The sequence below is a fragment of the Rana temporaria genome, chromosome 7 (genome assembly GCF_905171775.1).
Source record: "Rana temporaria chromosome 7, aRanTem1.1, whole genome shotgun sequence".
Lineage (NCBI taxonomy): Eukaryota > Metazoa > Chordata > Amphibia > Anura > Ranidae > Rana > Rana temporaria.
In genome coordinates this window covers 18,619,910-18,645,049 of record NC_053495.1, presented here as the reverse complement: position 1 = coordinate 18,645,049, position 25,140 = coordinate 18,619,910, and the positions used below count along the sequence as shown (strand labels likewise).

At 45.8% G+C, this 25,140-nt stretch overlaps 1 protein-coding gene across 1 annotated transcript in view; it reads left to right on the top strand.

The window, feature by feature from the left end:
• Positions 1-6,466: 6,466 nt before the first annotated feature.
• The window catches only part of LOC120945119 (cytosolic 10-formyltetrahydrofolate dehydrogenase), a 67,124-nt gene continuing 48,450 nt past the window's right edge, over positions 6,467-25,140 (top strand). The window contains exons 1-5 of the mRNA XM_040358995.1: positions 6,467-6,627; positions 17,552-17,699; positions 18,809-19,043; positions 21,819-21,984; positions 23,781-23,882. Of these exons, the coding sequence (XP_040214929.1) occupies positions 17,573-17,699; positions 18,809-19,043; positions 21,819-21,984; positions 23,781-23,882 (630 nt within the window). The 5' untranslated portion in view covers positions 6,467-6,627; positions 17,552-17,572. The remainder of the gene's footprint in view (positions 6,628-17,551; positions 17,700-18,808; positions 19,044-21,818; positions 21,985-23,780; positions 23,883-25,140) is intronic.

Genomic DNA, 25,140 nt, shown 5'->3' with positions numbered 1-25,140 from the left:
GTATGATGGGCTGTGCTGTAAGGGGCGCTGTGATGGAAGATGGGCTTTGATGGAAGGGGAGCTGTGATGTAAGATGGGCTGTGCTGTAAGGGGGGCTGTGATGGAAGATGGGCTGTGATGTAAGGGGGGCTGTGGTGTAAGATGGGCTGTGATGTAAGGGGGGCTGTGGTGTAAGATGGACTGTGCTGGAAGGGGGGCTGTGATGGAAGATGGGCTGTGATGTAAGATGGGCTGTGCTGTAAGGGGGGATGTGATGGAAGATGGGCTTTGATGGAAGGGGGGCTGTGATGGAAGATGGGCTTTGATGGAAGGGGGGCTGTGATGTAAGGGGGGCTGTGGTGTAAGATGGACTGTGCTGGAAGGGGGGCTGTGATGTAAGATGGGCTGTGATGTAAGATGGGCTGTGATGTAAGGGGGGCTGTGGTGTAAGATGGGCTGTGATGTAAGGGGGGCTGTGGTGTAAGATGGGCTGTGCTGTAAGGGGGGCTGTGATGTAAGATGGGCTGTGATGTAAGGCTGTGATGTAAGATGGGCTGTGATGGAAGATGGGCTGTGATGTAAGGGGGGCTGTGGTATAAGGGGGGCTGTGATGGAAGATGGGCTGTGATGTAAGATGGACTGTGATGTAAGGCTGTAATGTAAGATGGGCTGTGATGTAAGGGGGGCTGTGGTATAAGGGGGGCTGTGGTATAAGGGGGGCTTTGATGGAAGAAGGGCTGTGATGTAAGATGGGCTTTGATGGAAGGGGGGCTGTGATGTAAAGAGGGCTGTGATGTGAGGAGGGGGAGGGGCTTTGATTTAAGGGGGATTGTGATTGGAGAGGGGGAGCTGTGATGTAAGGAGGGGTGGAGCTGTGAGATGAGAGGGGGTCTGTGATTGCAAGGGTGGCTACGTTTTACTGGGGGGCTGGGATGTAAGGAGGGGATGGGACTGTGCAATAGGGGGCTGTGGTGTAAGGGGGGACTGTGTTGCACCTCCTCTACAGGCTGCCTGCAAAAAACTACAGGAGGGGGCGGAGACAAGACCGGTCACCCTGCACAAGAAGAGAGAGCAGAGCTGTGGGAGGAGCCCAGCAGGCTCCACCCACTACAAAATGCCTGCCAAAAACTACAGGAGGGGGCGGAGACAAGGCCAGTCACCCTGCACAAGGAGAGAGAGGAGAAGGTGCTTTGCCCTACTACATTGAGGCTACGTTTTGAATGGGACCTCAACTCAGCAACACATTACATGCGGTATCACGCATTACCGCAACTCGGAAGTGTAATTGGGTCGCAGTATTTCTCAAAATGTCACTAAATGAAGATTGGAATCTTAAAAAGGAACGGTTTTCCTAATGTGACTGTGTGGTCTGGGACGTTTGCCATGCCGGACTAAATAAAGATGGGGTGATATGAATAAAATAGAAATCATTAACAGGAGGTTGGCACCTATTACTAGATTAGTCATGCCTGTGTGTTCTAACCGTACCGCTGATCTTTCCACGCATTCTCACAGTGATTTCGATAAATTACTGTTTTATATTTTTTGTGCTATAAACAAAAAAAGGCGGTCAATTTTTAAAAATATATACTGTATTTATTGGCGTATAAGGCCCCGTACTCACGACCAAACATGTCTGCTGAAACTGGTCCGCAGACCAGTTTCAGCAGACATGTTTGGCCGTGTGTTGGCCCGAGCGGACCATTTTGGGACGGATCGGACAGGTTTCCAGCGGACAACTGTTTCCCGGACTTGTTTTAAAACAGTCCGCTGGAAACCTGTCCGCCCGGACATGTACGGTCGTCTGTACAGACCTACCGTACATGTCCTGCCGCCCGCATCCCTCGCATGCGTCGAATGACTTCGACGCATGCGTGGAAGCATATTTAAGGCGGCCCGCCCACGTCGCCGCGTCATTGTCGCGGCGACACCGCGTCATCGACGCGGCGACACCGCGGACACGCCCCGCGTAATGTTTACGCGCGGGCTTCTGTTCGATGGTGTGTATAGCCATCGAACAGAAGTCCCCGGGCAGTCCCCGGCCAGACATGTCCGATGGAAACGGTCTGCAGACCGTTTTCATCGGACATGTCCTGCCGTGAGTACAAGGCCTTACGCTCACTTTTTTACCCTGAAAATCAAGGGTAAACTGTGCCTGCGTGTTATACGCAGGGGGCTGTGGAAAATGTTTTCCCTGAAACTTCCCTCTTAAAGTTAGGGTGAGTGTTATACACCTGTGCGTGTTATACGCCGATAAATACAGTACATATATATATATATATTTTTACCTTCTGCTATAAAACACATCCAATAAATAAATAAAAAAATACAAAATCAAATTAATTCATACATTTAGGCCAATATGTATTTTGCTACTTATTTTTGGTAAAAAAAATCCCAATAAACCTACCGTATTTATCTTGCTATAACGCGCCCCGGCGTATAGCGCGCACCCCCGAACTTGAAGGAAAATTCCTGGAAAAAAAAATAATACTTACAATTTGGATGCCCCTCGTCTGTGTCTTGCCCGTCGTCCATCGCGTCCTGCCCGTCGTCCATCGGCGGCCTCGTCCGGTCCGGCATCCTTCTGCGGCCATCGTGGTGTCCTCCCTGCTCGATCCCCGCTTCCCGCGCTGTGTTTGAACCACTGCGCCGACATATACCGAGCGCAGTACACTCGGGTATAGTCGGGCAGGCTCGGCTTCTCTCGCGTAAAGGACGTACAGGACGTGACCGCGAGAGGAGCTGAGCCTGCCCGACTATACCCGAGTGTACTGCGCTCGGTATATGCCGGCGCAGTGGTTCAAACACAGCGCAGGAAGCGGGGATCGGCGTATATTGCGCACCCACGATTTTGCCCTGATTTTCAGGGCAAAAAACTGCGCAGTATACGCCGATAAATACGGTATATTGATTGGTTTGCACAAAGGTTATAGCGTCTACAAACTATGGGATATTTACTGGAATTTTTTTTTATTTTATATTTTTATACCAGTAATGGTGGCGATCAGTAGACATGTGCACTGACGAAAAAATGTGTTCGTTTTCGTTTAATTTTTATGAATTTTTTTCAGGTCATTCGTTTTGCTAAAATGAGCGGCGCTTTACCGTGAACACGGCCCTGACCCCAGTGTAAAAGGGGTCTTAGGCCCCTTTTCACACCGGGGCGGGAGCCGCTAAAAATAGCGGCGCTATACCGTCGGATTTGCCGCGGGATTCGGCTGCTAGCGGTGCGGTATTAACCCCCGCTAGCGGCCGATAAAGGGTTAAAACTGCCCGCAATGCACCTCTGCAGAGGCGCATTGCAGGCGGTATTGCCGCAGTTTCCCATTGTTTTAAATGGGAAGGAGCAGTGAAGGAGTGGTATACATGCCGCTCCTCTCACCGCTCCAAAGATGATGCGGGCTTTCACATTGAGTATGCAGTGCAGGAGTTTTTCAGGCGGTATAGCAGCAGTGTGAAAGGGGTCTTAGAGCAAAGACTGCAAGCCAGGCCTTCTCGAACAACATCAGTGCCTGACCTCACAAATGCTCTTCTGGAAGAACGGTCAAACATTCCCATAGACACACTCCTAAACCTTGTGGACGTTCCTTCCCCGAAGAGTAAAAGCTGTTATAGCAGCAAAGGGTGGGCCAACTCAATATTGAACCCTACAGACTTAAGCCTCGTACACACGCTCGGTTTTCTCGGCCAGAAACAGCAAGAAAACTGCTGGCAGAGCTTTCTTGTTGAGTATACCCAGGGCCGCCATCAGGGGGGGGTACAGGCAGTACACCTGTAAGGGGCCGGAGGTCCCCAGGGCCCAAGATGGCAACCCCCCCCTTTTTTTTTTAAATAAAAAAAAATATTTTTTTTTAATATATTTTTATTTTTTATTAAAGGGCCATTCACAAGAAGACACCCAGTGTAGGAGGAGGAAGAGAATCCACCGCGGAGGATGAAGAGGCAGATTTGGCACTTCCACACAGCAACAGCTATTTAGGGTGAGTAAAAAAAAAAAAAAAATTCATTTTTTTTTTTTCGATTTTTGGTGGAATATTTCTTTTCAGGTGGAACCTCCACTTTAAAGAGGAAGTAAACCCTTGAAAAATTTAAAAAATTAAAACCTGCAAGACAAAGCCATAATGAGCTAGTATGACTAGCATACTAGCGCATTATGCATTACTTACCTTAGACCGAAGCCCACGAATCCTGTCGCTCCCGGAGGTTACTTCCGGGTATCGCCGCTCTGGCGCTGTGATTGGCCAGAGCAGCGATGACGTCACTCCGCGCATTGCCAAGTTTAGCACGGCTATTGTCAGTGCGCCTGCGCGCCGTTGTCTACGGCGCATGCGCTGTAGACAGCGGTCCTGTCATTTGGCGAATATCTCCTAAACCGTGCAGGTTTAGGAGATACTGGGCCAGATTCTCGTAGATCAGCGTATCTACGAGCGGGGCGTAGCGTATGCCATTAACACTACGCCACCGCAACTTACTTGAGCAAGTGCCGTATTCTCCAAGCACCTGCTCCGTAATTTGTGGCGGCGTAGTCTAAATGGCCCGGCGCATCCCCGCGTAAATCAAAGGGGGCGGCTTGTATTTAAATTAAGCGCGCCCCCGTGCCGAACGAACTGCGCATGCGCCGGCCTTAAACGTAGGCCACTGCGCATGCTCCGTAGTACGCCGCAAATACATTGGTTGCGAAGTGAACGTAATTAACGCACAGCCCTATTTGCGACGAGTTACGTAAACGACGGAAAAACCCGACGATGTCCCGGCGGCCATACTTAACATGGCATACGGCGGACCGATGTAAGGTTACCCCTCATATAGCAGGGGTAACCTTACGCTTACGGAAACGATGTAAACTACGGCGAAGCGGCGCAAAAACTTTCGGGAATCGGCGTATCGGCTCATTTGCATATCTGACGCTGAAATCAACGTAAACGCAACCTAGCAGCCAGCGTAGTATTGCATTTAGGATCCGACGGTGTAAGTGACTTACACCAGTCGGATTCTAGCCTAATTCGGGCGTTTTGAGAATACAAAACAATGATACGCCGGCAGGATTTTCGAATTACGCCGGTGTATCTGTAGATACACCGGCGTAATTCTTTTGAGAATCTGGCCCACTGTTAACACCTACAGGTAAGCCTTAATCTAGGCTTACCTGTAGGTGTAACTTGCAAAAGTGGGTTTACAACCACTTTAACTACTTGGGACCCGCTAGCCGTCAATTGACGGCTACAGCGCGGATCCCATGATCCAAGTCGACGTCATTTGACGTCCGCCCCTTTGGGCGGTCCCCGCGCGCGCTCCAGAGCGCGCAGCGGGGAAACTCTGTGTTGGCCGTGTCCCTTGGACACAGCCAATTACAGATCGCCGCGAACGGCCAATCAGAGTGGCCGTTTGCGATGCGATCTGTGCGGCCAATGAGAGATGATCTCATATGTAAACATATGAGATCATCTCTCATTGCCGTTTTACACAGAGACAGCGGTGCTGTCTCTGGAGAGGAGACGGATCTGTGTCTCTTGTACATAGAGACACAGATCGGTCACCTCCCCCAGTCACCCCCCCTCCACCTACAGTTAGAACACTAAGCAGGGATACATTTAACCCCTTCCTCACCCCCTAGTGTTAACCCCTTCAATGCCAGTCACATTTATACTGTAATTAGTGCATATTTATAGCACTGATCGCAGTATAAATGTGAATGGCGCCAAAAATGTGTCCGATGTGTCCGCCATAACGTCGCAGTCCCAATAAAAATCGCAGATCGCCGCCATTTCTAGTAAAAAATAAATAAATAAATAATAATAATTCTGTCACCTATTTTGTAAGCGCTATAACTTTTGCGCAAACCAAAAATATGTAGAAGAATACGCATCGGCCTAAACTAAGAAAAAAAATGTGTTTTTTTTTTTTTAAATTGGGATATTTATTATAGCAACAAGTAAAAAATATTGTATTTTTTTCAAAATTGTCGCACTTTTTTGTTTATAGCGCAAAAAATAAAAACCGCACAGGCGATCAAATACCACCAAAAGAAAGCTCTACTTGTGGGGAAAAAAGGACGTCAATTTTGTTTGGGAGCCACGTCGCACGACCGCGCAATTGTTAGTTAAAGCGACGCGGTGTCGAAAGCTGAAATTTCACCTGGGCAGGAGGGGGGTATATGTGCCCAGTAAGCAAGTGGTTAATGTGTGTGTAGGCAGGCGTCCCAATACTTTTGGTAATATAGTGTGTGTGTATATATATATATATATACTGTATATGTAAAGTGTTGCATAAATTGACAGTGCTATATAAGTACCTAAAATAAATGTTTTTTTTTTTTTTTTTACCCTTTAACACCGTTGGAGTAAATGAGCCCCTAGGGGCCCGTAGCTGGAAGTTAGAGCCCCTGACAACCCATGTTTATTTTCCTGGCACCGTGCTCTGTGTACAGTATCTGTTCTCCGGATTATTTTGTATGCGGCATTGTCTGCTGGCAATTACAAGGTAAAAGATTTGCAGGTCAGGGGAGTCTACCCTCCCATTGCATTGTCCTGCGGAGTCCCTATCTGATCTGGACTCCTCCTCTGCCTTCCCTCCTCCTCACTCCACAGATCACTCAGCTCCTCCAGCAGTCAGGTCTGTGCTGTCTCTGGGTCTTCCTGAGTGCAGGTGAGTGCACTGCATGCAGGCTGTATGTCTAGGGGGGGAAGCTCTGCAGCTATAGGGGGAGGGGGGAATATGGGGATGTCACCTCTATTCTATATCAGACAGCGCAATAGGGACATCTATCCATGGCAATCACTTTACCAATATCAGATCAATAGAAGAGGAATTGACATGAGATTCAATATTCATTCTGATCTGTTACTTGCAGCTACAGTGGGACTGCAGTTCTGCTGGGACTTGTGGTTCTGCAACAGATGGAAAACTGTGCATTTGCTTTAAGACATATTCATGGTTTTAGTATTAGAAAACAAGTCTCCTGCATCATGTCTGTTCTTCCTAGCAGCCAATAAGACGTTGGCTTTTACTTTTTACTGTCTTACTGACGCTAAAAAGTTTATGGGGGGGGGGGGGGGTTTCCTGGTCTCTAAGGCTGCATTCACACCTGAGCGTTTTGTAGCCTGAAGCTATAAAACGCTAGAGGGGGAAAAATCACATTATTCTCTATGGAGCGCGAATCGGGCTGATTTGGGTGTTTTTTTTAACGTTTGTATTCCCATAGAAACGAATAGAAAACGCTTGATTCAAGCGTCTAGCGCAGTGTTTCTCAACTCCAGTCCTCGAGGCGCCCCAACAGGTCATGTTTTCAGGATTTCCCTCAGATGAAACAGCTGTGGTCATTACTAAGGCAGTGAAACTGATCAAATCACCTGTGCAAAATAATGGAAAGCCTGAAAACCTGACCTGTTGGGGCGCCTTGAGGACTGGAGTTGAGAAACATTGGTCTAGCGCAACAACGAGCGTTTCTACGGGCGTTTTTTGTCGCTTTAATCTGCTCTGTGACATAGAATATTCACCCAGGAAGAATATAAAAAAATCTACAAACATAGCAACAAATGATCAAAGAGATGAGCATTTTTCCTATTGGCTAAAATAAAAAACGGCGAAGTTCAAAAACGTCGGACAATGCTGTATGCAAACGCGCGAATACGTGCGTCAAAACGCCGGAAAAAATTACCGAAAACGCTACGCTCAGGTGTGAATGCGGCCTTCTGGCACTTTGAATGAGACCAAAGTAGCACATAAAGTGCAGCTCTTGCCTCCCCTCTGAAAAACAATCCATGGTGGATTGCTTTTCAGAGGGCATGTGACTTATGGCTTCTTCGCTGCCTGATAACCCTGCAAATGCCAGAACACTGGACCACAATTACACACATATATATATATATATATATATATATATATATATATATATATATATATATACACACACACATACACAAAATGTTTTATTAGATTACAACAATTTGCAGATAAGCTTCTTGCATAAATATTTGTTTGTATCCTGAGCATCAAATACAAAAATGTAGAAAAAGTAAAAAAATGTAAAAAAAATTATATATGTATGTAATGCTCGATAAACTTCTTGCATAAATATTTGTATATTGAGCGTCAGATATACAAATATTTATGCAAGAAGCTTATCTGCAACTTGTAATCTAATAAAAGGTTTTAGGTGTGTGTATGTGCGCGTGTATGTATGTATGTGTATATATAAATATAATTTGTATTTTTTTAGTGTGTGTGTGTGTGTGTGTATATATACACACACACACACACACACCTAAACACAAGCATGTGTGATGTTAATTGATAATTGACAAACCCCTGTGAGCTTCCAAGTCAAATACCCAAAAATCAGTCAAGTTAACTAAAAACACGACCATCACAGTGAGTTATGTTACAAGTATACAAAAAAAAAAAAATCTACACAAACTATAAAACTTTTATGTAAATTTTTTTTATATATATATATATATATATATATATATATATATATATATATATATATTAGTATTTTTTTTGTGTGTATGTATATATATATATAATTTTGTATTTTTTTAGTGTGTGTGTATATGTATGTGTGTGTGTGTATATATATATATATATATATATATATATATATATATATATATATATATATATATATATATATATTTATATATATATATATATACAAAAAATATATATATATACTGTGTGTGTGTGTGTGTGTATATATATGTGTATATATATATATATATATATATACTAAAAAAATTATACTAAATATATACAAAAAAAATTACAATTCACATATATATATATATATATATATATATATATATATATATATATATATATATATATATATATATATATATATATATATATATATATATATATTGTGTGTGTGTGTATATATATAATTTTACATAAAAGTTTTATAGTTTGTGTAGATTTTTATTTTATTTTTTTGTATTTCTGATGGTCGTGTTTTTAGTTAACTTGACTGATTTTTGGTTATTTGACTTGGATGCTCACAGGGGTTTGTCAATTATCAATTAACATCACACATGCTTGTGTTTAGGTGTGTGTGTGTGTATGTATACATATATATATATATACACACACACCTGCATGTTTGTCTGGAACTTTAGCCCCGGATCAGGTGTGAAACACATTAGCTATGCCTGTCAGTTTGTATCCTGTGCTATTGATGCTCTGTATTTACACGTAATAAAGGTGAATACAGTAATACCGCGGATCGCGAGTAACGTGGTTAACGAGCGTTTCGCAATACGAGCTATTATGTTTTTTTTTTTGTTTTTCTTACATCTTAACTCGGTTTGCGAGTGGTGTCTCGCAAAACGAGCAGGGTTCAAGCCTCTGCGGTGTGCAATACCGCATTTAGCCAGAGGTGCGGGGGAATCGGTGACATTTGGAGCCACTCGGAGCCACTCAGTTTTATGAGTGTTTCCGAGCGTCTCCAAGTGTTTCCGAGTGCATCCAGCACCCCACCACCTCTGGCCACATGCGGTACTGCATAGTAAAGATGAGCTCTGGCGTGTTCGCATAGTACACGTGCAGAGCCCGCCAGTAAGTGTGCACGGCGCTGCGCTAATCACAGTCAGGGACACATTGTCCCGATGCTTGGCTGCAGGGATCGTGAAATGTCTCCCTGGCTGTGATTAGCGCAGCGCCGTGCACACTTTCTGGCGGGCTCTGCACGTGTACTACGCGAACACGCCAGAGCTTATCCTTACTGTATAGCATAGAAGTCACTGTGGAACAAATTATCTGAGTTTCCATTGACTTCTATGGGGAAACTCGCTTTGATATACGAGTGCTTTGGATTAATCGCAATCCAAGGTTCCGCTGTATATTGGAGTGCGGCTATCCAGCTTTCCTTTGTTCCCGCTTGACCACAATTGCATGCATTGCAGGCAGTTTTGGGCCGGTTGCCCCAAAGCCTCATAGACTTGCCTATGGGTTGTGACATGCTGTTTAATGTTTGCATGTGTACAGCCCTGACTAAGGATGCGCTCTGGCGTGTTCGCGTGGTACACGTGCAGAGCCCGCCAGGAAGTGTGCACGGCGCTGCGCTAATCACAGCCAGGGAGACATTGTCCGATGCTCGGCTGCAGAGATCGGGAAGTGTCTCCCTGGCTGTGATTAGCGCAGCGCCGTGCACACTTCCTGGCGGGCTCTGCACGTGTACTATGCGAACACGCCAGAGCTCATCCTTAGCCCTGACATGCGCGGCGATGTAAAAGGACCCCTAAGGGGCTCAGTAGAAATAGGGAGTTGAGTGCCCCCCCCAAAAACTAACACTGCATACAAATTGAGTTGCATACATGCCACAATTGTACTGCAACTTCCCTGTGGTGCAAGCTTTTTGGGGTTAAAACGGGTGGTGAAGAGGTGCCCTCTGAAAAGCGATCCACTGTGGTTCACTTTTCACAGGCATGTCTGCCGTAGTAAATGAGTCAGATACTGTAGGACTGACTGTGTGAAAGCATGCAGTAGACATGGGGCTGTCCCTGGTCTCTTTTTGACAGGTGAGATCTGATTGGTTGCTAGTATTTGGCTAAAGAGTATGTGAAGTTGAAAAAATTTAATAATTCTGTCTGTTTTTCCTTTTTTGTTTTTTTATCAAATAGATTTTTATTACGTTTTTTTTTCCTTTGTACATTAAAAACACACATTTCCATCAAATAACCCCACCTAACAACCCCCCAACAAAAAAAAAAAATGTTGAAGAGTTCCCTTCACTTCCTGTTTTATAGAATGTTGTCACCAGGACAGGAAGTGAAGGGAAATCTTTCTAATTGTGGCCATACATGCTAAGATAAATGATCATTTTTTTTTCCAATTGATCAGGTAAATGGATTAACCATTTAATTTATCAAACATTTATTTATGATTATCAAAACCTGCATTTCTGATTAAGCAGATAGATAGATAGAAGTCATATTGTGTAACAAATGCTATTTACACCTTCATTTGCAAAGATTGCGATCTCGGCCTTTGAAGACCTGTTCAGCCAGCCAGCCTTGGAAATGATCAGCTTATGTGTACCAAGTGTTTTGAATTTCAATCAAGATTTGACTTCAAAGACCCTTTTGGCCAGCTAGTTCCCACCCTTTGGTAAAACATATAAATTGTATTACAAGGCCCTAACCAAGTCAGAGCAATTATTTTTGAAACCATCACCATGCATTGGATAGAAGAAGATCCTGGACTGCCGCACTCCTTAAAACGATGTCTTTATTGTACAAATAAAATCCAAAAAACAGCCAAAGCAATGCAGTCAAAACGTTGTGAACAACAGGAAAAAGGTGTCTGACATGTTTCACATCATATGATGCTTATTCATGAGCTATGGGTAAGCATCACGTGATGTGAAACATGTCAGACATCTTTTTCCTGTTGTTCACTACGTTTTGACTGCATTGCTTTGGTTGTTTTTTGGATTTTATTTGTACAATAAAGACATCGTTTTAAGGAGTGCGGCAGTCCAGGATCTTCTTCTATGCAATGCACCTGTGCATAGCCAGCACCCTTTTTGGTTTAGTGGGACGGAAGCAAAGCCAAGGGCTCAGCAGTTTTTAGAGCGTTTTATTATCTCTCACAGCACCATGTATTGTATTGTCTTCCCTGCATGTAGCTAAACGACAGGCTTGTATAACAAATACATCTATTTTTAACTACTTGCCTACCACCCGCCGCAGATTTACTGCGGCAAGTTCGCTCGGCTGCGCAAATCACCGTACCATTTGTGGGCGCGTGCTCCGTTTTGGCCAGGGGATCGTTCCCCGCAGAGACAGAACGGTGATCTGCTCAAGTAAACAAGGCAGATCTCCGTTCTGTCAGGGGATGACACTGAGATCTGTCTTTCTGCTACCGTGTTTCCCCGAAAGTAAGACCTACCCTGATTTTCCAGGAGGGTTGCAAGAATAAGCCCTACCTGAAAATAAGCCCTAGTTTAGGGTGGTTGTGGGCTGCTGGAGTCTTCCTCTTCTAGCTGTCTGCGGGCCGGGGGGGGGGGGGGTTGGCCCTTCCCCCCCCCCCTGCAAGGCTCGGAGCGGGTAGGAGAACTCGGACTACGCATGCTCAGAAATGAAAGAACACATTCAAAACTATTCAACGCGTTGCGTCACTTCTGAAGTTTGAACTGTCGTACGAGAATTTCCGTATGGTGAGCAACCTCTTCACTTTAGTCATGAGACTAGCATGCAACAAAAAAAGGACGAACGGTCATTCCGAAAATCACAAAAAAAAAAAAATCACGGGGAACACATTTAACCCTTTGATCACCCCTGATGTTAACCCCTTCCCAGCCAGTGTCATTAGTACAATGTTAGTGCATATTTTTTATTCTTTGGGGGCGGGGCGGCAAGATAAACTTGTCTCGGCACTGTGTGTAACCATACACACGTAGGAGTTTAGAGGCATAAATCTGAACGCACCAAAATGGCATTCAGGGGAGGAGCTTTTTTTGCAGAAAAGCGCCCGACGTGTCTAAACGCACCTAAGCCCTAGTCGAATTTAGCACATGAGCATTTCTTCATTTCAATGACCAGAATTAATTTATATTCTGGTCATTGAAATAAACAAATGCCCAGGCGACTGACGTACCTAAACGCAACTGAATGCATTTGAAAAATGGGGCGTTTTTAAGCTGTTTTTCTCCTCCCAGGAGAAAAGCTTTCATGCAAACTAGGGATGAGCTTCGAGTTGGACTCGAACATTGCCTGTTCATCGAACAATTTGGGATGTTCGCAGCAAATTCGAAAAGCCGCAGAACACCCTGGAAAAGTCTATGGGAGAATTCTAAAGTGCTAATTTTAAAGGCTTATATGCAAGTTATTGTCATAAAAAGTGTTTGGGGACCCGGGTCCTGCCCCAGGGGACATGTATTAATGCAAAAAAAGTTTCAAAAAAACTGCAGTTTTTTTCGGGAGCAGTGATTTTAATAATGCTTAAAGTGAAACAATAAAAACTGAAATATTCCTTTAAATTTCGTACCTAGGGGGTTGTATAGTATGCCTGTAAAGCAGCGCTTGTTTCCCATGCTTAGAACTGTCCTGCACAAAGTGTAATTTCTGAAGGATAAAAAGTCATTTAAAATCACTGCTCCCGAAAAAACTGCCTTTTTACAACTTTTTTTGCACTGATACATGTCCCCTGGGGCAGGACGCGGGTCCCCAAACACTTTTTAGGACAATAACTTGCATATTAGCCTTTAAAATTAGCACTTTAGATTTCAAACGTTCGAGTCCCATAGACTTTAACAGGGTTCTAAAGTTCACACAAACTATTGGTGTGTTCGCAGGTTCTGGTGCGAACCGAACGGGGGGGGGGGGGGGTGTTCGGCCCATCCTTAATGAAAACCCCAGTGTATATGAAGACTTCTAATCGTCTCCTGAAATAGATGTTCAGATGAACTTCTTAGTAAGGTCATCAAGTGAGACGGTTTTAGGTGGCACATAGAGCCTTGAGCCAACTCTAAGCAGGCAGAGCGGGTTTCTCCGATGTCATCTCTTCTAATATGTTTGTGTAGAAATCAGATTTACTAATCTCCTGCGACCAACAATAGGAGCATTGTACCGGAAGGATCGAGTAAATGAGGACACAAGAAATATCTTAAGGCTCCTTTCACACCTAGGCGATTTGAATAGCGGGCGGAGTCGCAACACGCGGCGCTGTCAACCAAAAGAAACTCCTGCTCCTGTTTGAGCGACAAGTTTTGCACGTTGCAATTTTGACGCGATTGCAGCGTAATTTATCGGGTGACAATTGCGACAAAATCGCACCGTGATTGGGGTGCCATTAAACGGAGCTCCACCCTAAAGTGGAACTCACGCTGATCGGAACCCTCCCCCCCCTCCGGTGTCACATTTGACACCTTTCAAGGGGAGGGGGGTGCAGATACCTGTCTAAAAACAGGTATTTGCACCCACTTCCGGCCACACAGTTTCGGGTTTTCTGCGGGCAGAACGTCACCTCCCGTTGTGCTCTGGGAACACTCGGCTCCCAGAGCACAGGGGGAGCCAATCAGCGGCACAGCGCAACTCGCGCATGCGCCGTAGGGAACCGGGTAGTGAAGCCGGAGCGATTCACTTCCTGGTTCCCTCACTGAGGATGGCGGGGGGAGCAGCAGAGTGACAAGCGATCGCCCGTCCTCTGCTGCGGACGTCGCTGGACTCCAGGACAGGTAAGTGTCCTAATATTAAAAGTATTTGTAGCTGCTGGCTTTTAATATTTTTTTTTTAGTGGCACATCCGCTTTAAGTAATGGCATCGCAAACTCATCCGTTTGGCTGCAATTTGGACTCGCAGGCAGAATTGCTGCGATTCTGTCCACGATTCAAGTTGCCTAGGTGTGAATGGAGCCTTTATATCTATATCTGCAGATGTGCAGAATGTATTGCAGAAGATTTAATAAATCTGGCGCACTCAGAATCTGTTGCAGCTCTGCATGGTAGCCAATCGGCTTCTATCTTTTGCATGTTCAATTACGTTTTGACAATTAAATCTGGAAGCTGATTGGTTTCCATGCAGAGATGCACTAGATTGCGTACCTGCCAGTTTATCCTATCTATCTTGGGAACAGCAGGTATTGGAAGTTTCTTGTCTGGTACTAAAGACCATGCAGCATAGTGATAGTCAGACTCTTTGATGTGATGGAAGGGGTCAGGAACTGATGTGATGGGGGAACCTCTGGTGTGATGGCAGGGGTCAGGAACTGATGTGATGGGGGAACCTCTGGTGTGATGGCAGGGGTCAGGAACTGATGTGATGGGGGAACCTCTGATGTGATGGCAGGGGTCAGAGACTGATGTGATGGGGGAACCTCTGGTGTGATGGCAGGGGTCAGGAACTGATGTGATGGGGGAACCTCTGGTGTGATGGCAGGGGTCAGGAACTGATGTGATGGGGGAACCTCTGGTGTGATGGCAGGGGTCAGGAACTGATGTGATGGGGGAACCTCTGGTGTGATGGCAGGGGTCAGGGACTGATGTGATGGGGGAACCTCTGGTGTGATGGCAGGGGTCAGGAACTGATGTGATGGGGGAACCTCTGGTGTGATGGCAGGGGTCAGGAACTGATGTGATGGGGGAACCTCTGGTGTGATGGCAGGGGTCAGGGACTGATGTGATGGGGGAACCTCTGGTGTGATGGCAGGGGTCAGGAACTGATGTGATGGGGGAACCTCTGGTGTGATGGCAGGGGTCAGAGACTGATGTGATGGGGGAACCTCTGGTGTGATGGCAGGGGTCAGAGACTGATGTGATGGGGAAACCTCTGGTGTGATAGCAGGGGTCAGAGACTGATGTGATGGGGGAACCTCTGGTGTGATGGCAGGGGTCAGGGACTGATGTGATGGGGGAACCTCTGATGTGATGGCAGGGGTCAGGGACTGATGTGATGGGGGAACCTCTGGTGTGATGGCAGGGGTCAGGAACTGATGTGATGGGGGAACCTCTGGTGTGATGGCAGGGGTCAGGAACTGATGTGATGGGGGAACCTCTGGTGTGATGGCAGGGGTCAGGGACTGATGTAATGGGGGAACCTCTGATGTGATGGCAGGGGCTGATGTGATGGGGGAACCTCTGATGTGATGGCAGGGGTCAGGAACTGATGTGATGGGGGAACCTCTGGTGTGATGGCAGGGGTCAGGAACTGATGTGACGGCAGAACCTCTGATGTGACGGCAGAACCTCTGATGTGACGGCAGAACCTCTGATGTGACCGCGGGACCATTGATGTGATGTGATGTGATGGGAAGGGGGTCGGGGGACTCCTGAAGAGATAGAAGAGCCTCTGATGTGAAGTTATTTCATCAAGGTGGTTGTGTTGTGTCCATGATCCCAAGTGGCCGCTCAAACACAAATGTTATAGGGTGACAACATTCCGTCCCTGTCTCCTAATTGTTGTGTGTTGTCACATAACTGTCCAATGGCCAAGTGACCATTCAAACACAAAACATTTTAGACGGGGGGGGCGGCATCAAAAAAATGTTCATACTTTTTAAGGGTACCACAACTGAAAAAAAGTTGAAACGTCTCCCTGAACAAGATGCATTTGTTAAAAATAAATTGGCAACATTTCTTATCTTTTCATGTCACAGCTCGGCGGATCGTGTTTTGTCGGCCTTAACGCATTTCTGCACCTTGACCCTTTAAGACCTATGAGAAATTTGATTACGCAGTTTGCTGGGGATGACGAGGTCTCTGAACTGCAGTAACATCCAGAGCCAAATTTGCATGTGTTAGTGGATTGGTCAAACCCCTGGGAGGCTGGAGCTGATCTGTTCTCTGATTGGTGGAAAGGGGCCAGCACCCTCCATAGAACAGGAATCGGTTTGTAGGGCAGTAAATGTGTACAGTGCCAGCATGGCCTTGTGTTTTATTGTCACAGATAGGACTTCACTATATATAGTTTATGGGGAGTGAAAGTTCAGTGTTATTGATCGGCACTATGTACAAAATAAGAAAATCTGTAACTTGGGCAAAGTACATTAGCACTGCCCATACAGGTAACATTGGCCCAGATTCAAAGAGATCTGCGCTATATTTGTGGAGGCGCAGGGCAACGATTTTGCCCTGCGCCCACGCAAATATTTTGCGCTGCCCTCGATTCACAGAGCAGTAGCTCCGTAATTTGCAAAGGCCCGCGCCGGCAAAATTGCCCGGCGTAAGCGCGCGCAATGTAAATGATCCCGCCGGGGGCGGGAATCATTTAAATTGGGCGCGCTCCCGCGCCGAGCGTAGAGCGCATGCTCCGTCGGGAAACTTTCCCGACGTGCATTGCGGCAAATGATGTTGCAAGGACGTCATTTGCTTCAAAGTGGACGTGAATGGCGTCCAGGCCATTCACGAATCACTTACGCAAACGACGTGAAATTCAAATTTCACGTCGCGGGAACGGCGGCTATACTTTAGCATTGGCTGCCCCTACTATTAGAAGGGGCAGCCTTACGCTAAAGATGCTGTACGGAAACTCCGTACCTTGCGTACGCAGGGCCCGCGCAACATTGTGAATCGGCGTAAGTATGCAATTTGCATACTATACGCTGACCACAATGGGAGCGCCCCCTAGGGGTCAACGCAAGAATGCAGCCTAAAATCTGCGTGGCATTAGAGCCTTATGCCACGCAGATTTTAGGCTGCAGTCGGCGTAACGAGTTCTCTGAATCAGGAGAACTCGTTACGCCGGCGCAAGTCAGCAATTGCGCTGCGTAACCTATGGTTACGCAGGCGCAATTGCTTACTGAATCTGGGCCATTGTCTTCCCATTATAATAGATGTAATCCCAATCACTAAAATCTCATAGAAGCTTTAGTTTGTCATTTCAAAAGTAATTTACAATATTGGGTCACATAAAAAAAAATACAAATCCCATCCTCCATATATTCAAAACTGAACAAAATAAAAAATGACTGAATTGGAATTTAATGAACAGTTTATGAGATTGGCATTGGAGGGCCATCCTATGGTTGAGTGTCTGGGATGGGACTCGGCATGTAATACAGCTTATTATGAACAGTATATGTGTATTATGAATGCCATCAATGTCTTTTTTTGCTTTGTGTCTCTTCCCAGTTGGTTCCGTCTTCCAGAACCATGAGGATAGCCGTGATTGGCCAGAGTCTGTTCGGGAAAGAGGTCTACAAGGAGCTTGTGAAGGAAGGACACCAAGTAGTAGGAGTCTTCACCATCCCAGATAAAGATGGCAAATCTGACCTGCTAGGTAGGAGATTAAATGGTTCAGTAGGCAGCCATGGCTGAAGTCCACAGTTCAATTACCATAAGGGATACTGACTGTCTAGAACAGCCATTCTTAACTAGGATTCCTCCAACTAAGGGTTCCTTGAGTTGGGGCTAATTGACCTCACAATCTGATGATGCCTATATAGTTCCAGGTCCCACGTCACATGGCAAAGCTAGCAGCATGACTTCAAGTGTGTCGTTCTGGCCACCCCTGTAAGGTGGGCATTCTTACCACCACCAATGTAAGGGGCATTTTTCCCAATGACCCCCCAAATGGACTAATCTTACTAACGATGGTGGGTAATGCCTGGGAGTGGTGACGTCACCACCCATAGGCTCCTATGGCCCATCCATTGTTGCCGCTCCCTCCTCTCCCCTGTAGCTGCCACTGGCTGACACAGAAGTGCTGGATTACATGACCAGAGCGGCCTGAAAATAGGTAAATAGATTTTTTATATATATATATATATATATATATATATATATATATATATATATATATATATATATATATATATATATATATATATATATATATATATATATATATATATATATATAATATAAATAATATATAGTTTCTTACGCAGGTTAGCCAGCACAGGTGTTAGAACAGAACAGAAAATAAAAAGTCCCTCCAAGTTTACAGGTTCAACTGGACCAGACTCAATTAGCATGTCAACAGTCTACACAGAGAGATGAGTCATAGAATAAACCAACACTTTGCAATATCTCCTGCAATATGAGCTATCAGTAATGTCCCCTGTCCTGTAATTTAGGATATAATTTCTCAGTCACCCTATGGCCCTATCGGACATAAGGTGACCCTAGACATAAGACTCCTTGGTGACGCCGGTACAGGAGTACCCCTCATCCTTCCAAAGTCTGTTTGTCACGGGTCATTCCGTTACAATTATTATTTCTTATTTTTTTGGTCAAATGTTTTGGTGAGATGCTGGAGGCCTAGAATAAAGGGAGATGTAAAAGTGATGAACTATGGGATTGTGATAATAAATATGGATGACTGGTTGGAAGATCTTCTATAGGTTCTTGTATAAGGTGGGTCCTTCACATTCTTTGTGCCAACAGGAGCCGAGGCAGAAAAGGACGGAGTCCCCGTATTTAAGTTTTCCCGATGGAGGTTGAAGGGCCAGGCCATCCCGGAGGTGGTGGAGAAGTACACTGCGTTGGGGGCAGAACTGAACGTCCTGCCCTTCTGCTCCCAGTTCATCCCGATGGAAGTGATCGATACCCCAAAGCATGGTTCCATTATCTATCATCCCTCCATCCTGCCCAGACATAGGGGGGCCTCGGCAATCAACTGGTAAGTGAGGGTACAAGGCAGCCACACGAGCGTAAAAAATCCTGGTGCCTCTGGCTTGGAAGAAAAATGACACAAGCAGGGGTGTTTACTGAATGCAGGGAGGGGGGCCCTGTGCTGGAACATAAGTTGGGTCCCAGTGTGGACCTCCAACAAGGGAGAGCCATGATGTCGCTTCCACCACCTGCACATGGACATCATTGAACACCTCCACATGCTAACAACCAACCTGAACCTTCATTGAAAAACGCTGAGCGCAGGATGGTGGGCGTGGCCATTTTGTGTTAATAGTGGGAGGGTCTCAGAGGGGCGTGGCTACGTAAAACCTATCAGACGTTTACAACACTTTTTAAAGAAATTAAACTTTTCCTGTTAAATATGATTTTCAGGCAGCAAGTCAGTGATAATTTAGCAACTTTTACACCCCTGTTTACTTCAGGAGTCCCCCCTTATATCAAAGTTTCCTTTTACATCAAAGTAGCATCAGAATTCCTCTACATAGGAGTCCCCTTTTAGATCAGAGTCCCCTTCTTACAATAGTCTCCCCATAGATCAGGAGCTACCTTTTATATTAGTGTTTTTCTTTTGCATCAATCCCCTTTAGATCAGTCCCCTCTTACATCAGAGTCCCCCCCCCCTCCTTAGATCAGACTCCTCTTTTTAGATCAGACTCCTCTTTTTAGATCAGACTCCTCTTTTTAGATCAGACTCCTCTTTTTAGATCAGACTCCTCTTTTTAGATCAGACTCCTCTTTTTAGATCAGACTCCTCTTTTTAGATCAGACTCCTCTTTTTAGATCAGACTCCTCTTTTTAGATCAGACTCCTCTTTTTAGATCAGACTCCTCTTTTTAGATCAGACTCCTCTTTTTAGATCAGACTCCTCTTTTTAGATCAGACTCCTCTTTTTAGATCAGACTCCTCTTTTTAGATCAGACTCCTCTTTTTAGATCAGACTCCTCTTTTTAGATCAGACTCCTCTTTTTAGATCAGACTCCTCTTTTTAGATCAGACTCCTCTTTTTAGATCAGACTCCTCTTTTTAGATCAGACTCCTCTTTTTAGATCAGACTCCTCTTTTTAGATCAGACTCCTCTTTTTAGATCAGACTCCTCTTTTTAGATCAGACTCCTCTTTTTAGATCAGACTCCTCTTTTTAGATCAGACTCCTCTTTTTAGATCAGACTCCTCTTTTTAGATCAGACTCCTCTTTTTAGATCAGACTCCTCTTTTTAGATCAGACTCCTCTTTTTAGATCAGACTCCTCTTTTTAGATCAGACTCCTCTTTTTAGATCAGACTCCTCTTTTTAGATCAGACTCCTCTCTTGGGTCAGATCCCCCCCCCCTTTTTTTTTTGATCAGAATACCCCACCTTTCATCAGAGTCCCCTTCCAGATTAGGACCCCCCTCCTTTAAACTAGACTCCCAGTCCCCCTTTATATCAGAATCTTCCCTCAGATCAGAGCCCCCCTCAGATCAGCAGTCCCCCTGTAGATCAGAATCTTCTCTTGCATAAAGGTTCCCCTTAGGTTAGAGTTCCTCCTTATGTCAGAAACATTTGTGCAAGCTGAAGGAAAGGTTACCATATGTTCTTTAATAGATTGATTCCTGCAACAACAGCTCCATATCGTGTCGGAAGTGCAGTACATAATTCTGTAATGCTTTACAGAGAAAATATACTGCATGTTGGCCACTAGATGGAGCTGCAGATGCAGGCATTCATCTATTAGGAAAAATAAGGGTCATTTTCCTTCAGCTTGCACAAATGCTTCCGACATTTGCCCAATGAAGGTTTTATAAATAGATCCCTTAAAGTGGGAGCCCAGACAAGGTTCTGCGTAGTACAAGATTAGAACATCTGTCTGGTTTATATTACAGTCTATTAGGTAGATTCAGGTACGTTCGCGTAACTTTGCGGCGGCGTAGCTTAAGGAATTTAAGCTACGCCGCCGTAAGTTAGCGAGGCAAGTACATGATTCACAATGTACTTGCCTGCTAAGTTACGGCGGCGTAGCCTGAATCGGCGGGCGTAAGGGCGCCTAATTCAAATGTGTTTGAGGGGGGCGTGTTTTATGCTAATTGCGCTTGACCTCACGTGTTTTAAGGTTTTTTTAATACTGCGCATGCGCCGGGCGCCTACATTTCCCAGTGTGCATTGCGGCTAAGTACGCCGCACGGGCCTATTGATTTTGACGTGGACGTAAACGAAGTAAATCCTGATTCACAGACGACTTACGCAAACGACGTAAAAAATTTGAATTTCGACGCGGGAACGGCGGCCATACTTGACATTACTATTCCAACTAGGGCCTAGCTCTAACTTTACGCGGCCTATCTCTTACGTAAATGGCGTAAAAGTACTGCGTCGGCTGGGCGTACGTTCGTGAATCGGCGTATCTCCTCATTTACATATTCTACACCGACCGCAATGGAAGCGCCACCTAGCGGCCATCCAAAATATTGCAATCTAAGATACGACGGCTTGCGCCGTCCTATCTTAGATATGTTTAAGCGTATCTCTGTTTGAGCATACGCTTAAACATAAGTCGGCGTAGATTCTGAGTTAGGTCGGCTTATTTACAGTGCCTTTCATGGTTGGCATTGGAACAGGAAGTGAGGGTAAAACTCCCCAAAGAGGACATGGGGAAAAAACCTGACAGAGTGCCTAACCACTACCCAATGGGTGATGTATACCTAGTAGCATGGCCTAACATTGTGTTACATGTATATGGAGTCTTGCAGGACAATCCCTCATGTTTTCATAAATCTTGCTTTGCAGGACTCTGATGCAAGGAGATAAGATTGGGGGCTTTACCATATTCTGGGCTGATGACGGTCTGGACACGGGAGACCTCCTGCTTCAGAAAGAATGTGAAGTTCTTCCAGAGGACACAGTGAACTCCATATATAACAGGTTCCTCTTCCCTGAGGGAGTTAAAGGCATGGTGAGTGCACAGATTTATTGTCAATGGAGGGAGTCTGTTATTGAGCGCCCATTTAGCGGTGCGCTAACATGCATCTTTGATCTTAGATCAAGAGTCCCTCCTTTAGATCAGAGATAAGGCAGACCATTAAACCATTGAAAATAACGGCCTACCAATGCACCAGAATCTTGCATGTATCAAAATTGTGCTAACAGTGTGAGCAGGGATGGACTGGCCATTGGGACTGAAGGGAGTTTCCCGGTGGGCCGACGGCTTAGTGGGCCGGCTTCAGTGACAGCGGACCGCCGCCCCCCTCCGCTCCTCTGTCTCTCCCTTCCCGCAGCGCTCACCTCCTCTCCCTCCCCACAGCGCTTACCTGAGGGGAACAAAGAAGCAGGGGGAGGACCAGAGAAGCAGGGGGGACGACAGAGGAGAATGGGGAAGGGGACAGACGGCTGACTCAACAGCTATGGCCTGGGAGTTTCTCACTTCTGCCTAATCTTGTCCCATAAGGGGGGCACCAAACTGATTTCTTGCCCTGGAAAATGTCTAGCTTCCCCACTGGTACTGCCCATAAGAGTACCAGTACCAGCCGTTCTACTCTAATAAAGTAGAACGACTAGTGAAGGGGGAGAGGGGGCTTGGGTGGCCGGGGGGGGGAGAGTTGTCCGGCCGCCATGGGAGAGACCTGTCAATGTGGGCCAGTCTGGATGAAGTCCAGGGCCAAATGAAGTCCAGCCCTGAGTGTGAGGGGCTTAAAATCTGGGTGCATATTGCAGAGAACGCAGGGGTCAGGAGTGCATATCACACAGAGCCTGGCATGGCTGTCAGCACTAGCTGCTGCACTGTGCCAAAGAAGCTCAAAGAGAGAGGAATTGGACCCCCCTTTATCTACGCCCCTGTTGTAAACTACTAATCTACTCCATGTACTGTACATACATGCCAACTGTCCTGGATTTCCAGGGACAGTTCCACATCTTGGCCCTCTGTCTAGCCGAGGCTGTGTCCTTATATGAGTTACTTCACATGCACAGTAATGCAAAAAGGCAATAACTGGGTAAAACCATCACACAAACTGGGCATGATTTGGGCAACCCCACTGGAAAAGTGGGAGGGCAAATTGAGGACCATGGACAGAGTTACCAGTGTCCAGGGCTCAAGTCCTGCGGGAACGCGTGGGAACGGAGTTCCTGCACTTTTTTCACAGCAGGAACTCGGTTCCCTTTGCAGGACTAGAGGAGCCGCCCGAGCCAATCCTTCACTAAGCGGCGATGCCCAGCTTGAGTCACTGTCAGGCGAACCTTAGTAATCCTTTGTTACTGGCCGCTTCCTGTATATGGATTCATCAGGTAGTGTGCGGGTATTCCGTCACTTCCTCCATGCCGCAATGTCTCCTGGGAGCTTTTGTCATTGTTCCCAGGAGACATTGCGGAGGTCTGCCGCGAGTTATCGCGGGATTTAGAAAGAACTTGCGGTTTAGTAATTATGCATATGAGTGTATAATTTTTTTTTGGTGGGGGAGTGGATCTTGGGTCGGAGTTCCCACACTATTTTCCCCAGGACTTGACCCCTGCCAGTGTCCCAGAATCTTGACCCTTAATACTTGTGGGGAAGTGCAGCGTGGTGCGGTGGCTTTAAGCACTAGTAAGCTGCAACATACTACACTTTTTGTTGTTGGGTTTAGAAACACTTTAACTTCCTCTCCCTTTTGCCTAATAACATGTAAAGTTTTAGTTTTGGTGATTTTGTGGTGGTTGTGAAGCAAATTTTAAAGCTACAATATTTTAATGCGTATTGATTAAATGTTTCTTTTGTAGGTAGAAGCTGTGAGGATGATAGCGGAAGGAAAAGCCCCAAGGATCCCTCAGCCAGAAGAGGGCGCCACTTACGACCCCATGCAGAAAAAGGAAAATGCAAAGGTGAGGCTGCTCTCTGCACTGCGGTTGTAAAGGCCAGTTTTTTTATTGACAAGCCCCGTGCTGCTCCTTCCTCCTGACGTAACGTCCATGAGCTGAGATAGCCAAATAGTGACAAAGGCTTCTTTATGAGTCAAAGCTGCATTGTGACAATTATGGCAGATATCAGAAAGATTTAACTGTCTGTTAGGTAGATTCACAAAGAGTTAGGCCGGCTTATCAGTAGATAAGCCGACCTAACTCAGAATCTAGGCCGCCGTATGTTTAAGCGTATGCTCAAACAGAGATACGCTTAAACATATCTAAAATAAGACGGCTTGCGCCGTCCTATCTTAGATTGCAATTTTTTGGATGGCCGCTAGGTGGCGCTTCCATTGCGGCCGGCGTAGAATATGTAAATTAGTTTCTACGTCGATTCCCGAACGTACGCCCGGCCGCCGCAGTCGCTTTACGCCGTTTCCGTAAGGCCTTAGGCGGCCTAAAGTTATTCCACCTATGAGGTGAAATAACAATGTTAAAGTATGGCCGCCGTTCCCGCCACGAGCTTCAAATTTTTTACGTCTTTTGCGTAAGTCGTCCGCGAATCGGGATTTACGTTGTTTACGTCCACGTCAAAATCAATAGGCCCGTACGGCGTACTTAGCCGCAATGCGCACTGGGAAATGTAGGCGCCCGGCGCATGCGCAGTGGCAAAAGAACGTAAAAAACGTGAGGTCAAGCCTCATTACCATACAACACGACCCCCTCCAACCCATTTGAATTAGGCGCCCTTACGCCCGCCGCTTTTACACTACGCCGCCCTAAGTAAGGAGGTAAGTGGCTTGAGAATCATGTACTTGCCTCTTACTTAAGGCGGCATAGTGTAAACACGCTAGGCTACGCCAACCTAGTTTTGCACGCCCCTACCTGAATCTACCCATGTATGTGCAAAACAATCCCCTCCCCTGGGTGATCTATGTACATTGCAAGGATTTCAACTAACTTTGTTTTTCTGTTCAAAAGAAAAAGCTGTTTACTTCACATTGGTGTTGATTTACTAAAACTGGAGAGTGCAAAATCTGGAGCAGCTCTGCATAGAAACCAATCGGCTTCCATTTTTTATTATTGTGAAAGCTTAAAGGGGTTGTAAAGGTACCGTAAAAAAAAATGTATTGGTGTCAGTGGGAGAATTAGTTCACCATCTCTGGTGTTGGTGGAATAGTGCCCCGCCCCCATCTTTGGTGTACGTCAGTGGTCTCAAAGTACCGGCCCGCGGGCCATT